Source organism: Culex quinquefasciatus, chromosome 3 (genome assembly GCF_015732765.1).
Source record: "Culex quinquefasciatus strain JHB chromosome 3, VPISU_Cqui_1.0_pri_paternal, whole genome shotgun sequence".
Classification (NCBI taxonomy): domain Eukaryota; kingdom Metazoa; phylum Arthropoda; class Insecta; order Diptera; family Culicidae; genus Culex; species Culex quinquefasciatus.
In genome coordinates, this window is record NC_051863.1 from 16,489,915 (window position 1) to 16,512,019 (window position 22,105).

General features: G+C 38.3%; 3 protein-coding genes across 6 annotated transcripts in view; 2 read left to right on the top strand and 1 right to left on the bottom strand.

The window, feature by feature from the left end:
* The first annotated feature begins 2,487 nt into the window (after positions 1-2,487).
* On the top strand, positions 2,488-11,198 carry LOC6051676 (replication factor C subunit 1). Its single transcript, XM_038262911.1, has 3 exons — positions 2,488-2,699; positions 2,761-4,731; positions 9,906-11,198. The coding sequence occupies exons 1-3, from the start codon at positions 2,691-2,693 to the stop codon at positions 11,079-11,081; spliced, it is 3,156 nt and encodes a 1,051-aa protein (XP_038118839.1). The 5' UTR covers positions 2,488-2,690; the 3' UTR covers positions 11,082-11,198.
* Positions 10,797-12,527, bottom strand: LOC119769646. Its single transcript, XM_038262912.1, has 2 exons — positions 12,465-12,527; positions 10,797-12,362 (listed from the first exon to the last, which is right to left on the bottom strand). Exon 2 carries the CDS (start codon positions 12,141-12,143, stop codon positions 11,787-11,789), a length of 357 nt encoding a protein of 118 aa, XP_038118840.1. The 5' UTR covers positions 12,144-12,362; positions 12,465-12,527; the 3' UTR covers positions 10,797-11,786.
* A 243-nt stretch (positions 12,528-12,770) lies between these two features.
* The window catches only part of LOC6048766 (FERM, ARHGEF and pleckstrin domain-containing protein 1), a 132,495-nt gene continuing 123,160 nt past the window's right edge, over positions 12,771-22,105 (top strand). Inside the window, exon 1 of one of the 4 annotated variants that reach the window (XM_038263010.1) lies at positions 12,771-13,180. The gene's annotated coding sequence lies outside the window, so the exon portion shown is untranslated. Of the gene's footprint in view, positions 13,181-19,941; positions 20,661-22,105 lie in introns of those variants that run through there. The other 3 variants (XM_038263012.1, XM_038263013.1, XM_038263011.1) reach the window with 3 other exon arrangements.

A 22,105-nucleotide genomic window follows, 5' to 3' on the forward strand; every position in this document is an offset into this window, starting at 1 on the left:
GAATATATTTATTTTTCACGTGTTCAGGAGGTCATTTTGAGCAACTTTTGTTCTACGAAAAACTTTACTTCTCTTGTTTTATGTTTTTCTTGTTTTATTTTTAGTACTTTAATTTGCATTCATCTTGTTCAGTTTATGTTTGTTTGTGGTAGTATTTGACCTATTCTACCACCTAATATAATTACATTTTGCCTATCTAATTTTTTCACGTTTTTACAGTTAATTTTTCAATTTTTTGCATGTTTTTCCCATTTTCTCCTATAGAGAATGGCACCATCATCATTTAAATAGCAAAAATGCGTAGAGGCATAGTCTGGTGCACTGCAACAAATTACTGCATACTTCTTTTTACTTAAAATATTAGTAAAAAACCTAGCCAAAGTTAACCCCTTAAAAAAATGACATTTTTAAAAACATTGGCATAGTCACATAAAACAATTACAAATTCAACCCTGAAATATTCTTAAATTTTAAGAGTTATTCTTTCCAATGCTTTTTTAAGATCAAAAATCGGTTGGAAAATAGATTTTTGGCGATTTTATAGATCGAAGCCCGTCTAAAGGCGGGGTTAGGACATAAACCTCAAAAAAATATTGGCAACGGCCTAATAATATTTAATATCCAGAGTTGCCTCATAAGGCCTAATTTTAAAAAGTAAAATCTTGAAAGTCCAAAAATCAAAGAGACTGATTTTCTTCTTTGATCAGAATGAAGTAAACCAGAGGGAAAAGTCATACATAAAGTCTTTGGCAGAAAAAACTAAAATTAAAACAAAACTTAAATAAATTTGAAAATTGAATGGTTGAGAGATCCATAAATTACGTCTTAATTAAGTCTTCAAATTCAAAAAATAGATTCAAACATTTAGAAATTTTCAAAACTCTATGATTTTATAATCTTTTTTTTGCATTTTTGATTTTTTTTTAGTTTTTTTGACTTTTTAATTTTATTTTTTCTTATTTTAATTTTTATAAATTTTTTTTGTAACAGCATAATTTTTTAAAATAAAAATCGTTTTTTTGAATTTTCAAAATTTTGATCTTTTTATTTTTTTTATTGTTTTTTTTTATTTTGGATTTTTTAATGTTTTAATTTTTCCCACATAATACGCATTTTGAGTTTCATTTTGCTAAAAATGGCCTTTTTGCCTTCCTCACCCCACTGAGGCAAGGTTATAAAATCACTCGAAACTTTTAAATCCAATGACAGCCCCCTCTTTCTCCTTTGTTTTAGAGATTTGGTTAAAAAAGAATTGAAAATATATAAAAAAAATTAAAAAGAAACTCTAAAATTAATTTGAAGATACAACGTAAAATACAACATGAAATAGCCTTTTTCTAGGATCGATAGCGATAACGGTAGATCTATCGTTACCGTTATTTTGATTATTTATCGCCGATAATGAAAGATAACTCATTTTCGAAATTTTCAAAAAATCGACTTTATTCAACCATATTATGTTAAATGTTCAATGCTTCAATTTAAAAAATATATAATTTTTGAAAAATGTAGTATGTTTCAAAGTATAAATCCTCCAAATTGGTTACAAAATACCGTATTATAAAATTTTGCATAATTTGCAATATTTTTGCGAAATTTTGTATACTTTTTTCAAAGGAATGATGAAACAAGAGGAATCACAAATCCGCATAAATAAGTTCAAGATTGTTCAGGTGTAAACCGAAAAAGCAAGCAAAAATTAAAGTTGATGAATAAGGCTCTTAACTGCTCATTTAATTGTTGGTGTACAGGACGCCGCACTATATAATCATTTTCTGGCGTACATTTAACTTTGCAGTCCAAAATCAGTTATTAAGTTGAAAAATTAAAATTATTTTTCAAATTTTCTTTTTTTGATTTGTGTGCACCTACGCCAAAGACCAAGATTGTTCACTTTTTACTCTTTGGTCTTACAGTCTTGGTCTGACAGTCTTGGTCTGACAGATTTGGTCTGACAGCTTTATCATGGATTGTGGTCTGGTCTGGGCCAGGGATAGAAAACAGCACCTTCCTAGCTGTTTCACTTGATTACAGTTTTTTTTAAACAAAATATTCACAAAATACCGCATTTTTTCAAAAGTACTCAATTTTTTGTAATTTGCAATACACTCATCCCCCGATGGTTTGACACGACCTGTTGTCAAACAAACGGGGTCACTTTTTAGTTTGACACCTCTTTTACATGGAGTTCACACACACTATGAAATGTTTGTAATATCTGTGGTTTTAAAAGTTTTTTTTCCGTTCTTCCATGCGCTTCGAAAGCTTTTCTTGCCATAATTTGTCGTTTTCTTCCATCCAGGTTTTGCCCTGTGCTTTAATTCCAAGCAACAGCTTTACTGCGTGCAATATTGTGTACAAGAAAGCTAGCTTGGTTTCGTACTATATTGTGTACATCAAAGCTCACTTTCCTCGCTAGTCAAAGCTCGCAATATTTACGTTACGGAATTACTGAAAAGACCTCAAGCATGCTGTTGCGCTGTCAAATCACGCAAAATTCCGCCAAACTTCTGCTTGGCTCTCCTCTTCCCGTCACACCGGTCGCGAATTTTCCGAACACTTTTCAGTCCCCGTCGTCTCCGCGCAAGTGCTTGTTTATCAATAGTCGCAATTTGAAAGTGGGTGAAATTATTCTCAAACCTTGTGGAATGCTGTAACCGGATCGATTTGTGCAAGTTTAGGAAACCATCATGTCCAAAGTAAGTTTGCCTCGTTTCATTTCCGGAAAAGTCGGATTATGTTGGTCAATTCTCATTTTAGGACATTCGCTCGTTCTTCTCCGTCGGCGGTTCCAAGGCCAAAAAGCCGGACCCCCCACGGGACAGCTCGTCGTCATCGTCCAAACGCAAAGCCATCATCGTCGACAGCGACGAAGAATCGACGGAGCACCGTAAACCCTCTTCGTCCTCTTCCTCCTCCTCGAAGGACAAGTCGGGCTACTCTAAAAAGCGTCGCGTAATCGACTCGGATGACGAGAAGAGTCCGGTCAAGAAGAAGGTCGCGCCAGAGCCTGCGGCTCCCAAGCTGAAGGAGTGCAAGGCGGAGGATTTCTTCGGATCGGCCCCGGTCAAACGGATCGAAACGCCGCGACCGAGCAAGAAAGCGGTGAAGGAGGAGGTCGCCGTGCACTCTGACGAGGAGTTTGAAAAGTCGCTGAGCGAAATGGTCGTGCCGGAGACGCCACCGCCGCTTCCGGCGGCATCGAAGAAGAAGTCGGAGAATGTTAAGAGTCCGGCGAAGAACGGTGGTTCCGGGAAGGAGAAGAATGGTCACGAGGAAAGCAAGAAGAAGACTCCGACGCCGGAAAAAAAGAAGCCGGTGACGCCGGAGAAGAAGTCGAATGGTCGCGAGGAGGTGAAGAGCACGCCGCCTCCGGCGAAGAAGGAGAAACCGGCCAGTATTAAGCGGGAATCGAGCGCGGAGCAGGGAACGCCGAAGAGTACGAAAAAGGACCTGAACGAATCAGTTCTGACGGATGAGGAGCGTTACGAGCGGAAGCGCATGGCTGCGGCGTTGTACAAAAAGTTCCAGAGTCGTCAGGGGCCGGCCAACCCGGGGTCGAAGGAGATTCCAAAGGGAACGCCGACGTGCCTCGCCGGGCTGCAGTTTGTCGTGACCGGCGTGATGGAGTCGATGGAGCGGGACGAGTGCGCCCAGGTCATCAAGGACTTTGGCGGGAAGGTGGTCACGTCGGTGTCCAAGAAGCTCACGCACATGGTCGTGGGCGAAGATGCGGGACCTTCCAAGTTGGCCAAGGCGGACGAGCTCGGAATTCCGCAGATTAGCGAGGACCAGCTGTTTGATTTGATCCGCGAGCGGTCCGGGCTGCCAGTCAAAGCGGAGTCCAAGCCAAGGGTCAAAGAGGAGAAGCCTAAAATCAAGGAGGAAAAGTCACCTTCCAAAGAGAAGAAGCGCACCAAGACCGCGGAGCAGGAGGTCAAGAAACGCACTCCCGAGAAGCACAAGCTGTCCGAGTCGGTCGCGAAGCTCCCAAAAATTCCAAAGATCGAGAAGAGTTCCCCAGAGCAGTCAAAGCCCATCAAGATCGAGAAGAAATCTCCCAAAAAGGAACCGGAAATGCCCCCAATCAACCGCGAGGAAACCGCCTACCAAAAGGACATCCAAAGCACCGACAACATGGCCTGGGTGGACAAGTACAAACCGACCTCAATCAAGCAGATCATCGGTCAGGCCGGCCCCGCCAGCAACGTCCAAAAGCTGCTAAACTGGCTTTCCAAGTGGCACTCGAATCACGACGGCAAAAAGGTGCTCCAACGGCCAAGCCCGTGGGCCAAGAACGACGACGGTGCCTACTTCAAGGCGGCCCTCCTCTCCGGTCCCCCAGGCGTCGGCAAAACCACCACGGCCACCCTCGTCTGCAAGGAGCTCGGCTTCGACGCGGTCGAGTTCAACGCGTCCGACACGCGCAGCAAGAAGCTTCTGAAGGAGCAGGTCTCGGAACTGCTTACGAATAAATCGCTGTTTGGATATTTTACCGGAAATGGGAAGGGTGACAAGGTGACGCACAAGCATGTGCTGGTGATGGATGAGGTCGACGGGATGGCCGGGAATGAGGATCGTGGAGGAATTCAGGAGCTGATTGGGCTGATCAAGGATAGTCACGTGCCGATTATTTGCATGTGCAACGACCGGAACCATCAGAAGATGCGCTCGCTGGTGAACTATTGCTTCGATTTGCGGTTCAACAAGCCGAGGGTGGAGCAGATTAAGGTTAGTGGAGTCTTGTTAAAATTTATTTGATATTGACGTGAGGATAGAACTATCTACACTTACTATACTGTCTCGACTCACGATCAAGATTTCACGATCGCAATTTATGTGTGTTTAATGTGTTCGAAGCTTTCTTTTCAAAAGTTCAATAATTCTAAAAAGTTGAAAATTTACAAATTAAAAAAAAATAACTCAGAAAATCAAAACACAAATTTAAAAGTTCAAGATGAAAAAATTCTTTAATTTTATAATTCAGAAACATAAAAAAAATCCTAACTTAAAAAATATGAACTTACTGAGTGTTGATTTCTTATTTTCATATTTTGTCATTTTTCTAGGGGAAATTTTCGTATGTTTGGCAGGTTAAGCTCCCGCTCCTAACTCCATCCAATTTGCTGATTTTCACTATTTTAACAACTAATTTTGCTAAACTTTTGATAGAAACTTGCTTGCTCACTTCTTATTGAGCTATTTAACACTCGATTTCAGTTGAAAACGCTTTTAATTAGCTTTAATCAAATGTCAAAGTTCTGACCTGCCAACAATAGAGGCACGCTGGAATAAGATGCTGTTCCCCTATGTCATTATTTTTAATGAACAAAATAAGTAAATTTGTTTTTATTTTTTTCAGCATGATAAAAAGTTGTTTATGCCGCTGCCAATATTTTTTAAAGTTTATGTTCCTCGACTCTGGTCAATGCATTTCTAATTGTTTCAGTACTTCTATTTCTATGAAAAAATCAAGTTTATTGAAAGAATTTATTTTGCAACCTGATTTAAAGAAATACAACTACTCAAAATTTTAAGAATTTTTTTTACATGTTTGAAATTTGTTTTTTTTTGTATTTTTTAAAACTTTTGAAATTTTATTTTTTTATAATCTTAAATTTCTTAAATTTTCAAAATTCAAAAATTCACAACTTTTTAGATTATTATAAATTTTTGGTTTTTTAATGTTTAAATGTAAATATTTAATTTCTTTGGATTTTTTTTACTTCTGGAGCAACATTTGAAAAGGGCGCATAAGCATTTTGACAGCTGCCTTTTTAATGTTTAAATTGATTGATTAAAGGAAATTTAAAAAAAATGAAATTTGGGACTTTTTAAATATTTTTTTTTAAGGTTTTGATATCTCTTTTTTCTTAAATTTTTAATTAAAAAAAATTGGCCTTTTCGAACTAAATTATTTTTTAAATCAAAAAAATATTTATTACTGTTTTGATTTTTTTTAGATTTTCAATTGATGAAGAAATAAAATTCATGAAATATGGGATTTTTTAAATATATTTTGAAACTTTTGAAATCTTTTTTTTTTTTTTGATTTTTGAATTTGAACTTCTTCAAATTTCAAGAATGTTAAATTAATCAAATTCTCGATTTTTTGAAATTATAGTTTTTATTTAATTCATAGAATGTGAATTCTTACATTTTTAGATTTTATTTATTTAGTTTCTGGAGCAACATTGAAAAAGGGCGCATAAGCATTTTGACAGCTGGCTTTTTTAAAAGTTTAAATTGATGAGGAAATTAAAAAAAAAAATCTTGAAATTTGGGATTCTGTGAATAATTTTTTAATCTTTTGACTTCCCTCTTTTTTTAAGATTGGAAAAATATGCCTTTTTAACTAAATTATTTTTATTGAAGCTTTTAATTTTTTAAATTAAAAAAGTATGTTTTGACTGATCTGTTTTTTTTTATACTGATGAACAAATTAAAAAAAATACATTCATGAAATATAGAATTTTTTAAATATAAGTTAAAGCTTTTGAAATCTTAGTTTTTTTTTAATTTTCAAACTTGAATTTCGTAAAATTTCAAGAATGTTACAATTTTTTTAAATTCTAAATTTTTTTGATTTTTTGATTTTTTTCTAAATTCATGAAATGTAAAAAAAAATCTAAAATTGTTTTTTTCAAAATTCATGAAATGTAAAAACAAATCTAAAATTTTCGAGATTTTTTTTGATTTCTGGATCAACATTTGAAAAGGGCGCGTGAGCATTTCATAGCCGGCTTTTTTTTTAATTGATGAGGAAATTAAAAACAAAAGTTAAAACTGTTGAAGCTTTGTTTTTTTTCCGCAGCTTTTGAAATTTTTTTTTCTTTATTTGAAATTATAATATTTTCTAAAATGTTTGAATTGTCATATTTTTTTTAATTTAAAATTATAGTTTTTCTTTATTGCAGGCCAAGTGCGAATGATGCTGATGATACCTCTTCAGTTGACGTTCAGGTGAGGAACATCCTGGAAGGAGCGTCACTGACTACGTCCGTAGTCCTGTTAGATCATTCTTGATCAAGACAGTATAGCTCTGGTTCCTTGCAAGTGTCCTATTTTCTTACCTCCACGTTGGCTTGGTTTTCATGATGACCTAGCTGGTGGCCTGTGGAAACGGATCGTAAACCTTTGACCACCGCGGGTCAGAGTCGAGACGGCTAAAAGAAAGGGGCGCGACAATGTGGGAAAGGGAAGTAATTTGTGATTGTAGACGGTATTGTTTTGATTCGCAGTATGTTGAGTCAACTGCTGTGGATGTACCTTAAACATCGCATAACGGGGTTTCTTCTTCTTTTCGTTTTTATCTACCATTAGAGAGCCTGGAGCTTATTAGAGAACGGACATCTCGAGCCTGAGGTGCCAGTCGAGGCACGGGAGCTGTCAAACGTATGGTGCCTATCGAGCAAAATCCTTTGTGACGGTTCTCGTGCTTCGATTGGTGCTTTTGATTTGAGATGTCCGTTCTCGAATAAGCTCCAGGTTCTCTATCTACCATCTATATTCTGTTTATTTTGTTTCACTGATTCTCTAACACGCCTTATGTTTATTATCGTCCATTTGTTTTCGATTTTTCTTTCATGGTTCTCTCATTTCTCAACGCTTTTTTACTCTATTTACTAATTGATGCTGCTGTAACAAACTGTCTGTTTTCCCTTAATTTGGCAGCGATGTCAATTTTGTTTATCTTTATTTATCTATTTGAATAATTGTTAATCTACCCTATAAATTTCCCTTATACAATCTAAGCTTGTTTGTTGCCTCTATTTATTAGCTATTGTTAATTTTTTTATCTACTTCAAATAGCATATTTCTTTCATTGTCCATTGTTTTCAATCTTCACCCTTTTCTTCAAACAAATGAGGTTCAAGCCCTTACTCAAATTTTGAAATGATTAAAAAATTTACACAAATATTACTATTGTACTTTTGAAAAACTTGTATAAAATGCTTAGGACCAAAAATTGTAACAAAACACCGCGACAAAAGAAATAGCAACATATAAACACGACTTAACTCTAGGAATGATTTCAGCAGAAAACAATACACAGTAAAATAACTACTAGTTTTTGAATTCAAACTAAAAATAAAACAGTTTTTGCTTTAATGAAAGTTGATAGGCACACTATAAATGGTTAGGCGCTTATACTTACATCAAACCCTACTTAATGTACCACCCCCGGCCGAGTTAAAATGCGTAACCGGAAAAGAAGGTGTGCATGCCTGGCACGAACACTCAAAGCGTGTTCTAGCGTGTTGCTCGTACTGACTCAGAGCAAGGGTGAGATGTAGGTGTAAGGGCAGTGCGTGTTCGTCGGGAACCTAGTGCATAAGATCGGTCAAGGCCCGTTCTTATACTGAAAATTGCGAATTGCGAATTTAATTTTTCAATTTTTATACTTGAATTTCTTTAAATATTGATTGCACAACAACTGAACTAGCGGAAAATGCATTGTAAAACACTTTATCCATGCAACTCTTGAAACTATGGCTTTTTATTTCAGTACATATTTGTATTTTTTCAAAGACCAAAAACCAATATAGGGGGGCCGAGGTACCCCAACAAAATCCTGAATATCTCCGGTAAAATTGAACCATACTTGTCCCCCATCTAACAGTTAAAAATATAGAAAAATCTGGATCTTTTGAATCCGAAAGCATCCTATTTTGTCCTATTCTATTAAAAGTTATAAGATTTTAATGAAAAAATAGGGGTCAAATTACTACCCGAGCGTTTGAGTGTTAATAGTTCTAATCATACCCTACAACTTTACCGAAGACATCAAACTTATCAGAAAATCGCTTCTCAAGATCAAATATTGAAATGTCCATTATATATGGTTAGCCTGCAAAATTATATGGCGCCTTGTATGGAAAAACTAATGATACAAAATGGTTTTTTGGACTAGAAATGCATGGATGATGTTTCATCCACTAACTCACACTTGCTCCTAACTCCATCCAATTGGGTCCTAAAATTAAGCTTGAATTTGTGATATTGTTGTTCACAACGATTAAGTTTATTTTTCTCAGTACAATGGCCCTTTGAATGACCGCAAAGGATTTGAAATGGATTTTTGATTCAATTTTTAAAACTTAACCGCACGGCACTTCTTGACAGAAAAAGGTCCTACTTGACAGCTCGTTTCAAGGGAACCATAGTTGATCCATCGAAAAAAATGTTTTCTTGCCAATATTTTTTTGCATTAAAATGAAACAGTGATCAGAAATGGTTTTTAATCGTGTTTTTTACCGTTGTACATACAAATTGGCGTAGGGCTTTAGTACCCTATTGGCTGATTATTACTATTTAAACAAGTTATTTTATCATTTAATTTTTTTTGTACAATGGTAAAAAACACGACTAAAACCCATTTCTAATCACTTTTTTCATTTAAATGCAACAAAAAAAAATGACATGACAACATTTTTCGATGGATCAATTATGGTTCCCTTGGAACGAACTGTCAAGTAGGATCTTTTCTGTCAAGAGGGGCTGCGAAGGTAATTTTTTAAAATTGATTTAAAAATGCATTTAAATCCCAACCCAACGTCACCCATGATGGCGGTACTCAGAAAAATAACCTTACTCGTTGTGAACAATAATTTAAGCTTGATTTTAGGACCCAATTATTGAGCAATTTATCGCTCGATTTCAGTTTAAAATGTTTTTTATGAGCTTTAATTGAACGTCAAAGTGCTGATATGCCAACATTGGAGGCAAGATGGAATTAGGTGCTTTTCCCATAGTTCATTACGAAACCAATCCTGTATAAAATTTAGTGCTTTCTGAAGCTTTTCTGACAATAATTGAAATACTGACTTCGTCAAAATTGATTATTGTAATTTTCGAAAATATATTTAAAAAAATAAAACAATATTTTTCTCTCATCCCCACAGGGCGCCATGATGTCGGTCTGCTTCAAGGAAGGCCTCAAGCTGGCCCCGGGCGCACTGGAGGAGATCATCGCCGGCACCGGAGGCGACGTCCGCCAAACGCTAAACCACCTGGCCCTTCACAGCACCGGTAAGACCCTGGGTGGGACCAGCCTTAGCGCCGCACAGGCCAAACAGGAAGCCCAAACAGCGCGCAAGGACGTCAAGATGGGCCCGTGGGACGTCATCCGGAAGGTGTTCTCCGCCGAGGATCACCGCACCATGTCCATCCACGACAAGTCGGATCTGTTCTTCCACGATTACAGCCTGGCGCCACTTTTTGTGCAGGAGAACTACTTGAAGGTCACGCCGAAGGTTCCCAAGGCACAGCACCTGGACCAGATCGCGCTTGCCGCTGACAGTTTGAGCCGCGGGGATTTGATCGACCGGCGGATCCGCTCGAGCATGGCGTGGTCACTGCTGCCGATGCAGGCCATGTTCAGCTCGGTCCTGCCCGGTGAGTACATGGAGGGTAACTTCACCGGCCAGATCAACTTCCCCGGATGGTTGGGTAAAAACTCGAAGGCCTCCAAGCGGAAGCGTCTGGCGCAGGAGATCCACGACCACACCCGCATGAGCACCTCCGGTTCGCGACTGTCCGTCCGGCTGGACTACGCTCCGTACTTGCTCGGGTCGATCGTGCGTCCGCTGCAGCAGAAAGGCTCGGAAGGGGTGCAGGAATCTTTGGACGTCATCAAGGAGTACCGCCTGCTCCGGGAGGATCTGGAATCGCTGGTCGAACTCACGAGCTGGCCCAAGAAGAAGAGCCCGATGGACGCCGTCGATGGGAAGGTCAAGGCCGCACTCACCCGAGCCTACAACAAGGAGGTGGCTCCGTACACGTACTCGGTGGTCAATGCGGTGAAGAAGAAGAAGTCGGAAGCCGCGGACGATGCGGCGGCTGAGGCGTACGGAGAGGATGCTGAGGAGGCGGGTGGTGCGCCAGATTCGGAGGAGGAAAAGGAAGACGACGATCTGGAGAACAATGCGTTCATCAAGGTGAAGAAGAAGCCGGCGGGTAAGGGAGCGGCGGCGGCGGCGACAGCTGGAAGCAGCAAGGCAGGCGGCTCGAAGGGAGGTTCCAAGGCGGCGAAGGGTGGAGCAGGTGGCTCGTCGTCGGCTAGGGGAAAGAAAAAGTAAACGGTCTATGTTATCTCTGTGTGTATCGTATTATCTTTTTTCAATTGGTATACAATGTTGATTTTGAATCCACTATTATTATTACCATGGTCATTAAATTGCTGTTTTGCTAAACAAGTCTATGCTACATACTTATAGAAAGAAAGATAAAAAAAACTCTATAACTCAAAATAATTTAACATACTGATTCCAACTTACTACAGGTGGCTAAATAATGTCTGAAAGCGGGTATTGAAGACGACTGCGATTCCACTTCGCCCGATTCGTTCCAGCGACTTGCAGACTCAATCCTAACACGGACGTCACTTTTCGAAGGAGAATGATTACGTCAAAGGAACATAGTCTAACGAGTTTGATCCGGTCGACGTTCTGGGATTACAAGGGGACCGATTTTAAAAGGAGATAGTAAGCGGTCAATCGTTTTCAAATATATTCCTTTTAATTCAGGTGTATACATTTTAAGTCCTGGGTTTACTGGGATAATCAATAAGGTAGAGGAGAAATAAAAAGCAAATCACTCATTCTGCCAAGCCAGCGCCATCAGCTCGAACTTGTACATTGATTTCCTTCTTGGCTGTGTAAAATTGTTCAAGCGAGAGCAGCCTCAACACTGGCCACGAACAGCTCAACGTCCTTTTCCGTTCCATCAAGCACCATCAGCTTGCAACGCTTGGGGGGCATTTCTTCGTGTTCGATTCGCCTTCGCTAGATCGGGTGTCCCTGTCCTGGGGGAGCATCAGCACCACCGACTCGCGTCGCTTGGGTTAGTTGTTCTTGGGGCGGTGGTCCTTGCTTCAGATTCTCCGTCTTTGCCGGTGCTCGAAAGCGTGGGTTCGCTGGCGTCGTCTCATCTAACGGTGCCTGCCGCCAAGCTATCAATATTGATAGCGTCGGACGTGCTGATCGTCTGATCCGCCACCGACTTGCGTCGCTTCGATCTGCTCTTCTTGCGACGGCTAATGATGACGCCTGCTTCGGATTCTCCGCCTTCGCCGGTGCTCGGAAGGGCGGGTTGGCTGGCGTCGTCTTATCTAACCGTGCCTGCCGCCGCACCATAATCATTTTTGACCGGACGTGCTGATCGTCTGGTTCACCACCGACTTTCGTCGCTTAGACTTACTATTCTCGGAACGGCCGATGGTGGTTTGTTTTGCCGGGTAGAATTGACGGGTCCATAGCAAAGTCTTTGATCTTTGAGAAGCGGTCAAAGTTTCAGTGCTGCATTCCCCGTTCTAGATTGACATATAATTGTCGTGGAAAATTTGTTCCACACCAAGATACCTTCACACAGAAAAATATTTTGTACGATCAGCCTGTACGGGGTTTGAATCAACAATTTTTTTTTTTGAAAATAATCAACGCCAAATTTGCGTTGAAACAAACCTTGATTTTCTCAATTCCACAAAAATCTTTAGTTGTTTGAAAAAATCTGCTTTGACGTTTAGCGCTGATTCAATAAAAATCTTGACTTTCAAATCATCAAAACGTTTTACCCCCGATTAATATGCAACCGCTGTTTTAAGCCGAGACACAAACCAAAACTCGTGATTCTACCACACAAATTGCGTTTCTTTTCACCTCCGTGCATCACAGTTTGACAGTTGCGTAGCGAGAGAGAGAGAGAGAGAGAGAGAGAGAGCGCGCCCGCTCTCACCTTCTGTCATTCACGAACGATTCGTCGTCTTGCAGAAGACTCATCGCTCGGCAGAAAAGAAGTGATGGCCAACGCGGATGGGTGTGTTTCGTCGTGTCGTCTCGTCGTCGCCTCCTTGGACCGTAATGCGCTTTGTGAATGAAATTTGGTGTGATTTTGAGGCTGGAAAACTCGCTGCAGAGCCGCTGAACGGGTGTGAATCGTGCGAAAGTGTGTGAGGAAGGAAGGAAAATTGCCGAAAACAGCTTGATTTTTCCAGAGTGCCAAATAGAAGCTGCGAAAAGTGATGAAAAAGTAAGAAAGTTGAAGTAAAAAGTGGTGCCGATGTAAGGGCGAAATTGGACGTGAAAAAGTGTGCAAAAGTGACCGAAAGTGGGTTCACCGGAAAGCGGAAACCGTCCGGAAGCTGGCAAGGTGCAGTTTGACGGAGAAATTGAAGTTTTAGGTGAGTAAAATTGGAAAAACAAGATTTTTTTTCGCACCCAACCTGGGTGCAACTTTTTAATTTTCTTCTTTGGGTGTGGGATTGTGTGCTGCGATGTGGTGAAGACAGTGGTGGTGGTGTGGTGATGTGATGTTGAGAGAGAGAGAGAACCTTTCAAGAGAGGGAGAGCAAACAAAAGTTGAGAGAGCGTGATGATAATCGAAAACAACAACACACGTAGAGCGTAGCAGAGCCGCGCGTAGGGAAAGAAGACCGTTGACATTCCTCCACATCCAAACTCCGGGGACAAACAGAAATACGCACACATGACTCGAGTATTGCTTGGATTGGACATCCAGAGTAATGGGAATAAAATTTTGACCTAAAACAGCAAATAGGTCATTCCGGAAGGAATGTATCTCTATTTAAAATTGTATCCTTCGTTCGTTACTGTTTTTGAACAGCTTTTTTCTACTTGATTTCTGTACTGCTCTTAAAATTAAGCGTATTTTGAACAACCCAGCGCAAAATCAAATCCAAACCTCCAGGATTCAAACTGACAACTTTTGGATCGCGAGTACAACCAGCGACTTTACCGAAGTAGGCTTGATTTGGTACCTCTTTTTAACTATCCAAGGAGACGACTGCTACACCTGGAATGACCTATCTTCTAAATTAGGCCGAGACTGATATTTACTTCCCACATTCGATGGAAGGCGTGATCTGAAAACTATTGCGACGAGTTAGGAATATGTTTTTTTTAACGAATTTGCCTCATTTGTTTAGATGTTAAGACGACTTTACAATCAGGATGTATTTTATTTAAAAAAAAAAATAATAAAGTTGCATTTCCGTGAATATTTGGTTTCAAGCAAATTCTGTCAATTATTCTTAAAAAGTTAACAAAAATCTGACAAAAACATTCCCCTTATTTTTGTTTGTTGACCTTAACTATGGCACTTAAACTACTCTAAATTTGTTCGTGCTAAAATCCTTCGGATAATAGAGTCTGGACTATATACGAAATTATCTGTCTTGAGAAGGGATTTTTTCTATCGATTTTTGTGTATTTAAGTTGTAGGTTATAAATTCAAATTAGTACTTTTCTGAAAAATTGAGAACCCGGAAAAAACTTTTTTTACAGTCCAGACTCGATTATCCGAAGCCTCGATCATCCGAAGTGAAATTTTACATAGGCCTCCGGATAATCGAGTTCGGCGTGTATTTCACTTTATATCACATAATATTGAATTCCCAAAATATGAAAATGATTTTTTTTAAATATTTGTTTCAAAAGGGCTAATCAGGTGACACGGAGAAAAACTAATTTTGCTCAAAATATAAATTTGTACAGGCTGTATCTCAACAATTCGATTTAGATCCTAAAACGAAAAAATCAAGGAAATGAGCAATTCACTACCAAAACCGGAAATGGATTTTATTTGTATTTTTTTGATTTGGTTCAAACTTTGTGGGGGCCTTCCCTATGACCAAATAAGCTATTTTGCGTCATTGGTTCACCCATACAAGTCTCCATACAATTTTGGCTGCTGTCCATACAAAAATGGTATGTAAATATTCAAACAGCTGTAACTTTTGAGTGAACTTTCTGATCAATTTGGTGTCTTCAGCAAAGTTGTAGGTATTGTTGAGGACCTTTGAGAAAAAAAAATAGGTAAACGGAAAAAAAATTTAATCAACTTTTTTTTCATTAAAACTCAATTTCCCAAAATACATATTTTTTGATTTTCGAGATTTTTTGATATGTTTTAGGGGACAAAAATCCGCAACTTTTGAGCCATAGAGATACATGGTCAAAAAATCTGCCGCCGAGTTATGAATTTTTGAAAATTTTTCGATCTTTTCGAAAAAAATATTTTGAATTCTTTTAGATCAAGACTAGCATTTTAAATGGGCGTAATATTCAATGTTTGGCCCTTTTAAAATGTTAGTCTTGATTTGAAAAAAAACTAAAATACTTTTTTTTCAAAAAAGATCCGAAAATTTCACAAATGTTTCATGTATTAACATTAAAAATTGGACCATTAGTTGCTGAGATATCGTCATTAGAAAATGGTGGGTTGTTTTGGTGAGATTTAGAAAACTTCAATTTTCGTGTTTCTTTTTCTAAAAGCGGCTCTATATCAGCAACCCGAGGTCCAATCTTCAATGTCTCTTAGACAATTTTATAGCAAAATTTCTGAACTTTTCAAAAAAAATATTTTTGAAAAGGGCACTCATGGACACTATTTTTAAACATCTAAAAACTGCAAATATTTCGCTAAAATCGAACTTTCGGTGGCTTTATTTTGAAAACGGAGCCCTTTATAAAAAAATCTGTGAAGTACTTTTCGATTGCAAATTCAATTTTAACATTAAAAAATAATGTCAAATTGGTTTTTGCATAAAACTTCGATTTTTTTTTCCAAAAATCACTTTTTTTTCAAAAATTCATAACTCGGCGGCAGATTTTTTGACCATGTTTCTCTACGGCTCAAAAGTTGCGGATTTTTGTCCCCTAAAACATATAAAAAAATCTCGAAAATCAAAAAATACGTATTTTGGGAAATTGAGTTTTAGTAAAAAAAAAAAAGTTGATTAAAAAATCTGCCATTTTTTTTACTTGTACCTATTTTTTTCTCAAAAGTCCTCAACAATACCTACAACTTTGCCAAAGACACCAAATTGATCAAAAAATTCACTCAAAAGTTACAGCTGTTTGAATATTTACATACCATTTTTGTATGGACAGCAGCCAAAATTGTATGGAGACTTGTATGGGTGAACCAATGACGCAAAATAGCTTATTTGGTCATATGGAAGGCCCCCACAAAGTTTAAGTCAAATCAAAAAATACAAAAAATAAAAATGTCGAAAAAAAATCGGCCGATTTCGTAGAGAGTTGCTCAAATTCTCCCAGCTTTTCGGAAAAAAAATGATTTTCTTAATTAAGTATTTATAAATTAAAGTTTTGTATGAACATATGTTTGATATTTCGAAAAAAAAAATTTTTAATTTCATCTCACCTGTACCAGATTTTGCAAAAAGCGAAACAAAAAATCCGTGTCCTTTTTCCTGATTATAACCTACAAATTTGTCGAAGACAAAATTTAATCAGCAAATTCCTTCTCAAAATTAAGATTTTCTCATATTCATATGCCAATTTTGCATGACCAGCCCACAAAATTTGATGAAACCTTGCAAAGGAAAAAAAATATGCAAATTTGGCATATTTTGACATTTTTTTGCATGGAAAAAGTTTCATCAAAATAAAAATATATAAAGATCAGTCGATTTGCGAAAACGTTAAAATTTTTTACGAACATAAGTATTTTTATAAAAAGAACCAAATTTTAGGGCCTTTTAAAAAGATATCTTTATCCTTTATTTTTATTTTTTTTAAATCTGTTCTGCAAATATATGATATTTTTAAAATAGTTTCAAATTAATAAAAATGAGCACAATTTTTTTTCCGTGATATTTTTTTTTAGTCGACAGCTCGAGTCCAATTTTCACAGTATTTTTTATATTGATTGTACTTTGTTCATCGAGAGGGGTTGGCAGCACTGTTTGCCTACGGTTCGTCGGTTTTGAGTCTGCGTATTTTTCTAGCGATTTTCTGGTGAAATTGGTCACGAAAAGTATTTGTTCGGGTGTGTTAAGGAAGATTAGATGTGCTGCTGTTGAAATATTATGGAGTTTATAACTTCTCTGTGGAATTCGAGTGTAAATTTATCAAAAATAGTTTCTGCAAGGCGTGGTCTTCTTCTTATTCCTTCTCATGTCTTTGATGTTCTTTTCCTCGAGAGGAAATGTCATTTCTTTTTGTTGGGCTGCATGGGCTCCGCAGAAAAGTCAACGGTGTAAATTTCAAACGTCGAAGTGATTTCTTTGCTGCATGGGCTTCGCAGAAATGTCAGTGAACGGTCTCAGTCATGAAACGTCAAATGATGAGGGTTTTTGGAATTTTGAGTGAGCTCTGAGCTGTTTTGTTGTTGAGTCGTGATGAGACGAAGAAGGCTTCCTGAAGAGGTGTTCAACTAGTTGGTCCAATTTTAGCTTAGCTACACCCTTCGCTCCCAAAGGAAAAAGTGTCGGTATCGGTAAAGTATCGGTGTTTTGGAAATTTTTTCTCAGTGAAAACATCACCCAATACTTGTGAGTTTGTCGTGCAACACAGCAAACGTTGGCAGTTGATCGGTCGTTTAGGCAGCGATGGTTTCCGGAGAAGAGATTTTCAAAGGAAGATGACAACTGTTTCGCAATAAATGGAAAAGAGTGAGAAAAGTGAACTAGTGATCAAAGTGTGTAGGTGTTACACTGATTGCCCGGTGCTGCAATCGTCGCTTCATCTATTTGAGTCTCCCTCTCTTGAGACTCGACTCGACTCAAATTGGAAGAGCAGCAACTTTAAGGATCTCGGTGAGGACTTTCCAATTACATGAAATTTTATTATTTATTATATTTGCATTATGTATTATTAAATAACAGCACACTAGGCACACCCTAGATTAGATTAGACAAAAAATAAATATGCTGATTAATCCCATTACACAAAAAAAAAATAAATTCTAACTAGTTAAATGCTTTTGAATCGGTCGTTTTAATTTAAGTTCTAACTCTCACATTAAAATAAAACAGATGAATAAATAAATCTTTGATGCTCCCTCCGCATCGCTGTAAGAGTTTAAATTCAAGATTCTAATCAGGCCTGCAAAATGTTTCCAACCCAGCGTACACATGAAGCAAGCCAAAATGTCAGTTCACTGCTAGCATGTGACTGTAAGCCTACTGTGTCCGTTCAACCACTGCCGCCTGACTCGTGCCGGTCGGCTGCTGGAGAATGAGAGACGTGAAAAAATGAGCTACACTCACTCAATTCGTGTCGTATGACTGACTCGTAAAATCCTCTCTAAACACTATTTTGACTATTTTTAAACAATTGAATGGTTCTAGACTGTGCAAAACACTTGAAACAACCATAACTTATATTCAAAATTACATTTCCACGCATAAATACCAACTTTTTGTGTAAAAACTTGTTTCTTTATGTGTGTGCGTGCAACGTCGAATGAGCGTTGGTCGACTACTGCCTCGCATTACAGCTGCTCAGTGAACTAGGGCACTCACGACTGAGTCGGGTTTGTTTATGTCACGGTTTTGCGGTTCAGTGAATGGATCTAAAAAAATCGTGTACGCGTCGCCGATTTTCGAGTCAGGACCCCTGACATTTTCAGCTCTGATTCTAATTATGCGTTAAATCATCTTTAGCCTCGAATTTCGCTTAAACACATAATAATTTATAGAAAAATATATAAACTTCGCTTTACTCTTACAGTCGATAGCTTGAGTTTAACAGCAGACATGTTAAAACTGTGTTTAATCAGCATTGTTTTACCTGAGGAAGTTTAGTAATACTACAGACAATTTAATCATGCACGGCTTCGTCGCGTTGTATCTGCCGTGACTTTAAATCGAATATATATAAATCATGCATCTTTTATACTGTACAATCATCTGTATAAGTTTAATAACCAAAAAACTAAATTTACTTGACTCGCCCGCAATACCTTTCGGGGTATATCCTAGGGTTCTACCTCTCCTACTAACATTGAGTCCAAAACCTCCCTACAAACATCTATACCACTAAGGTGACGTAGGGGTCCCTGCGCACTTTAGATAGGTGTTTACTAACATTCCTTCATTTCCCCGAGGATAGCTTGGACCCGGCGTGGACCCCCTTATGCCCTGGGCTGTATTACACACTCATCAAAAGATGAAGACATGGTATCTCCCGTGTTGGATTATTGTTCCGGATGAGGGTCTAACACAACCATACCAAACAGTGGGATAAGCGTTGTGGAGCCTTCCGGTGGTGGGGCGTCCTCCAAATGCTAATGCTAATGCTAATGCTAATGATTGTACTTTGTTCATCGATTCCTTATGCCCTCTTTGATTATAAATAGCCATTTTGCATCATCGTTTTCTCTCAGAAACTTGAACTATGTTCATACAATCGAAATCGTTTGGAAATCCGGCGAGAGTCAAATTCAGATTACCAATTCCGCGCCCCAACCCTCTCGGCTATCTCGTTGCTATGTATATAAATGGTTGGATCTTCACTGATGTAGCTGTAGCTATTACATTGGCATTGATCTGACCATTCTCACAACGGCTAGATAGCCGAGCGGGTTGGGGCGCGGTAATGTGAAATTACTCTCGCCGGATTGATGTTATCTTTGGGGTGAGCAGACCTGATTTTTTTTCTTGGGTACATGCTTTTTGTGTACACGTTTCCTCATACAATATTACATGCTTTTGCTCACAAAGGTGATGTGCATGCTTTTGCATGCGATTTTAGATAAATTTTTTTTACAATTTAAATTTTATCTTTGGTTCCACTTGAATCACAAACATCAATTAGTTCCTTCTCATTGGAAGAAGCTCTAATTTGGTTGCCCCTTCAAGCGGAATGATCTATAAACGAAGATTCCGACTCGTTCTTGTTATTGTAAGCCATCAACCTGCACAGCTCGTACACAACACACCTGACTATTGATCCACCCAAATCGTGAGTGTGTACAAAAATCAGCAGCATCCAGCATAAACAGGACATCGCACGAGAGAAGTCCTTCTGCTCCGAGAGAGAAAGAGAGAGAGAGATCGAAACCTGCCCGAATGTTTTGCTCTCTCTTCCCCGACAACTCCGCCGAACCTACCCAAACTCGCAATTTCTCGTCCTCGTCCTCGCGAAAAAAGGGAGTGTATGCCGAGAGCATCCACACAGTTCGTCCTGACCTGCTGGCACAACCAGTTCAACTCCGTCGTATCCGTGTACGGGGAGGTGATTATTCTGGAATTCCTGCAAAAGTCTAAAAGTATTTGCCACATTACTTCTCAAAGTCAAGTGCTGTTGTCCAAAAGAAAAGAAAAAAGAACGTTATCAAGATATGGCCCAGTGATAGCGAAGTCGTGATAAAATCTGGCCCTCGATAATACTCAGGCAGACAGTCAGACCGAGCAGCAACTCTCCAAACAAGAAAAACTAGGTCGACCGTAACTGGATTCTGCTTACTGCAGTCAGTGTCGTCGTCGTCGTCTCCTGCTGCCGTTTTGCGGAAGCTGTGTGGTGACGATGACCTGAAAGAAATAGGAAAGAATGTGTGCCAGGTTCTGAAACTCCCTCCCTGAACAGCTGGCTGGACTGGACGTTCCGTAATAACCTGAAAACACAGTTTGGAAAGCACGTGAGTTGTGTACTCAACTGATAAGGAAACGGAACGGGTTGGTTCGTGGAAATGTGGCGGGTTCAACCGCTTTAAAACTGCGAGAAGGGCTGTGACCTAAGCGCAGGAAGTGCACGTACAACAATGTTCTAACCCAGATTGGACGAGTTCAGTGAACGGGAAAAGTGAACTAGTTTTGTGTTGCTATAGTTTTGGGATGTGTGTGTGTAACCGTGCAGGCTGGGGTTTTGGATAAAAATCTACAAATTCATGTTGTAAGTACACAGTAAAAACAAAAATTAAGAATACATCGGTAGAAGGTGCCAGATATTGTGTTAAATATGTATAATTTTACACGAAAAATTGATGGAATTTTAACAAATTTCTATTACATTTTTCTGTTTTACACATTATTTTATGTAAAATTACTCAAAAAAAGAGAAAGAATTCAACCATCCAACATTCAAGTTTTTGTTCTGTAATAATATTAAAATTCAACTGCTTTTGGACCGACATAATCTAAACATTTCTAAATGAAGAATTACTTTCAAAATGGCCAAAGTGTCGGTTTTTGCTTTTTTGGAATTATATTCTTGATTTTGAGATTTTTTATTTTTAGCATTGAAAATCTGATCGATAGCTCAGTTTAAAAAAGAAGACTTGTTGAAAAACATTAGCCTGAAATTGCTGTAACTGAAAAATGGTACAGTTAACCAAAAAATAGAAAGCATTTTCTATTGTTTTTTTTTGTTTTAACGTATTCAAAAAAAAAAATTAAGATGCATTTTCATTTATCTTTGTAAAAACTTTTTTGTCCATACCATGGCTCTAAAAGTTCACACCCTTTAAAAAAATTAAGACTTAAAATTGTTTTTTTTTTCAAGGGTGTGTTACACAGCAAAAAATCCGATGGTAAAATCGCATGCAAACGCATGCATATCCCCTTTGTGAGAAAAAGCATGTGATTTTGTATGAGAAAACGTGTACACAAAAAGCAAGTACACAAAAAAAAAAAACAAAATTTTGCATACCCCAAAAATAACAATAATCCGGTGAGATTACCCCAACCATCTCGGCTATCCCGGGCAGACGGTAATAACAAAATTAATAATATTTCAATAACAAATCCTGTTAAAATAACAAAAAGTGTTATTATTTTATCCTGAAGTTCAACTTCAAGACGAAAAAATAATAACAGTTTAAGTTATTCTTGAAACAAATCTTTGTTATTGATTTTTGCTATTTTAACAACTAATCCGATCATTCCAATAACATATTTCGATCTTCTCACAATATCAAAAACTGACCTTCCCAAGTTATTTCCGTCTGCTCGGGTATATCTCATCACTGCTCCACAAGCAGTTTTTTTTTGAGTCATTTTAAACATCTGTACCGATTTTGAGCGAATTCGGTCAAGATTAACCCATTGATATACGAGGCAAATCAAATCCATTTTTAGTGACGGGATTGGATCAAGGGCGTCTATGCGGAGTGTCTCTACACCAGCTACAACTTTACTCGATTATCCGTAGTACGATTATTCGGAGGCTTAAGTGCTTTCATCATCTCCATTTTCGCCGCCATTTCTGATTAAAATTGTCCTAATAATTTTAGAGCAGTTTTGGGGTCATATTTGAGCCCAACGACCCAAAACACGACAGAGCAATTCCAGCTCAAATCAGGAATTTTTCTGGTACTTTTGTACCCGACCCTCTCCGAT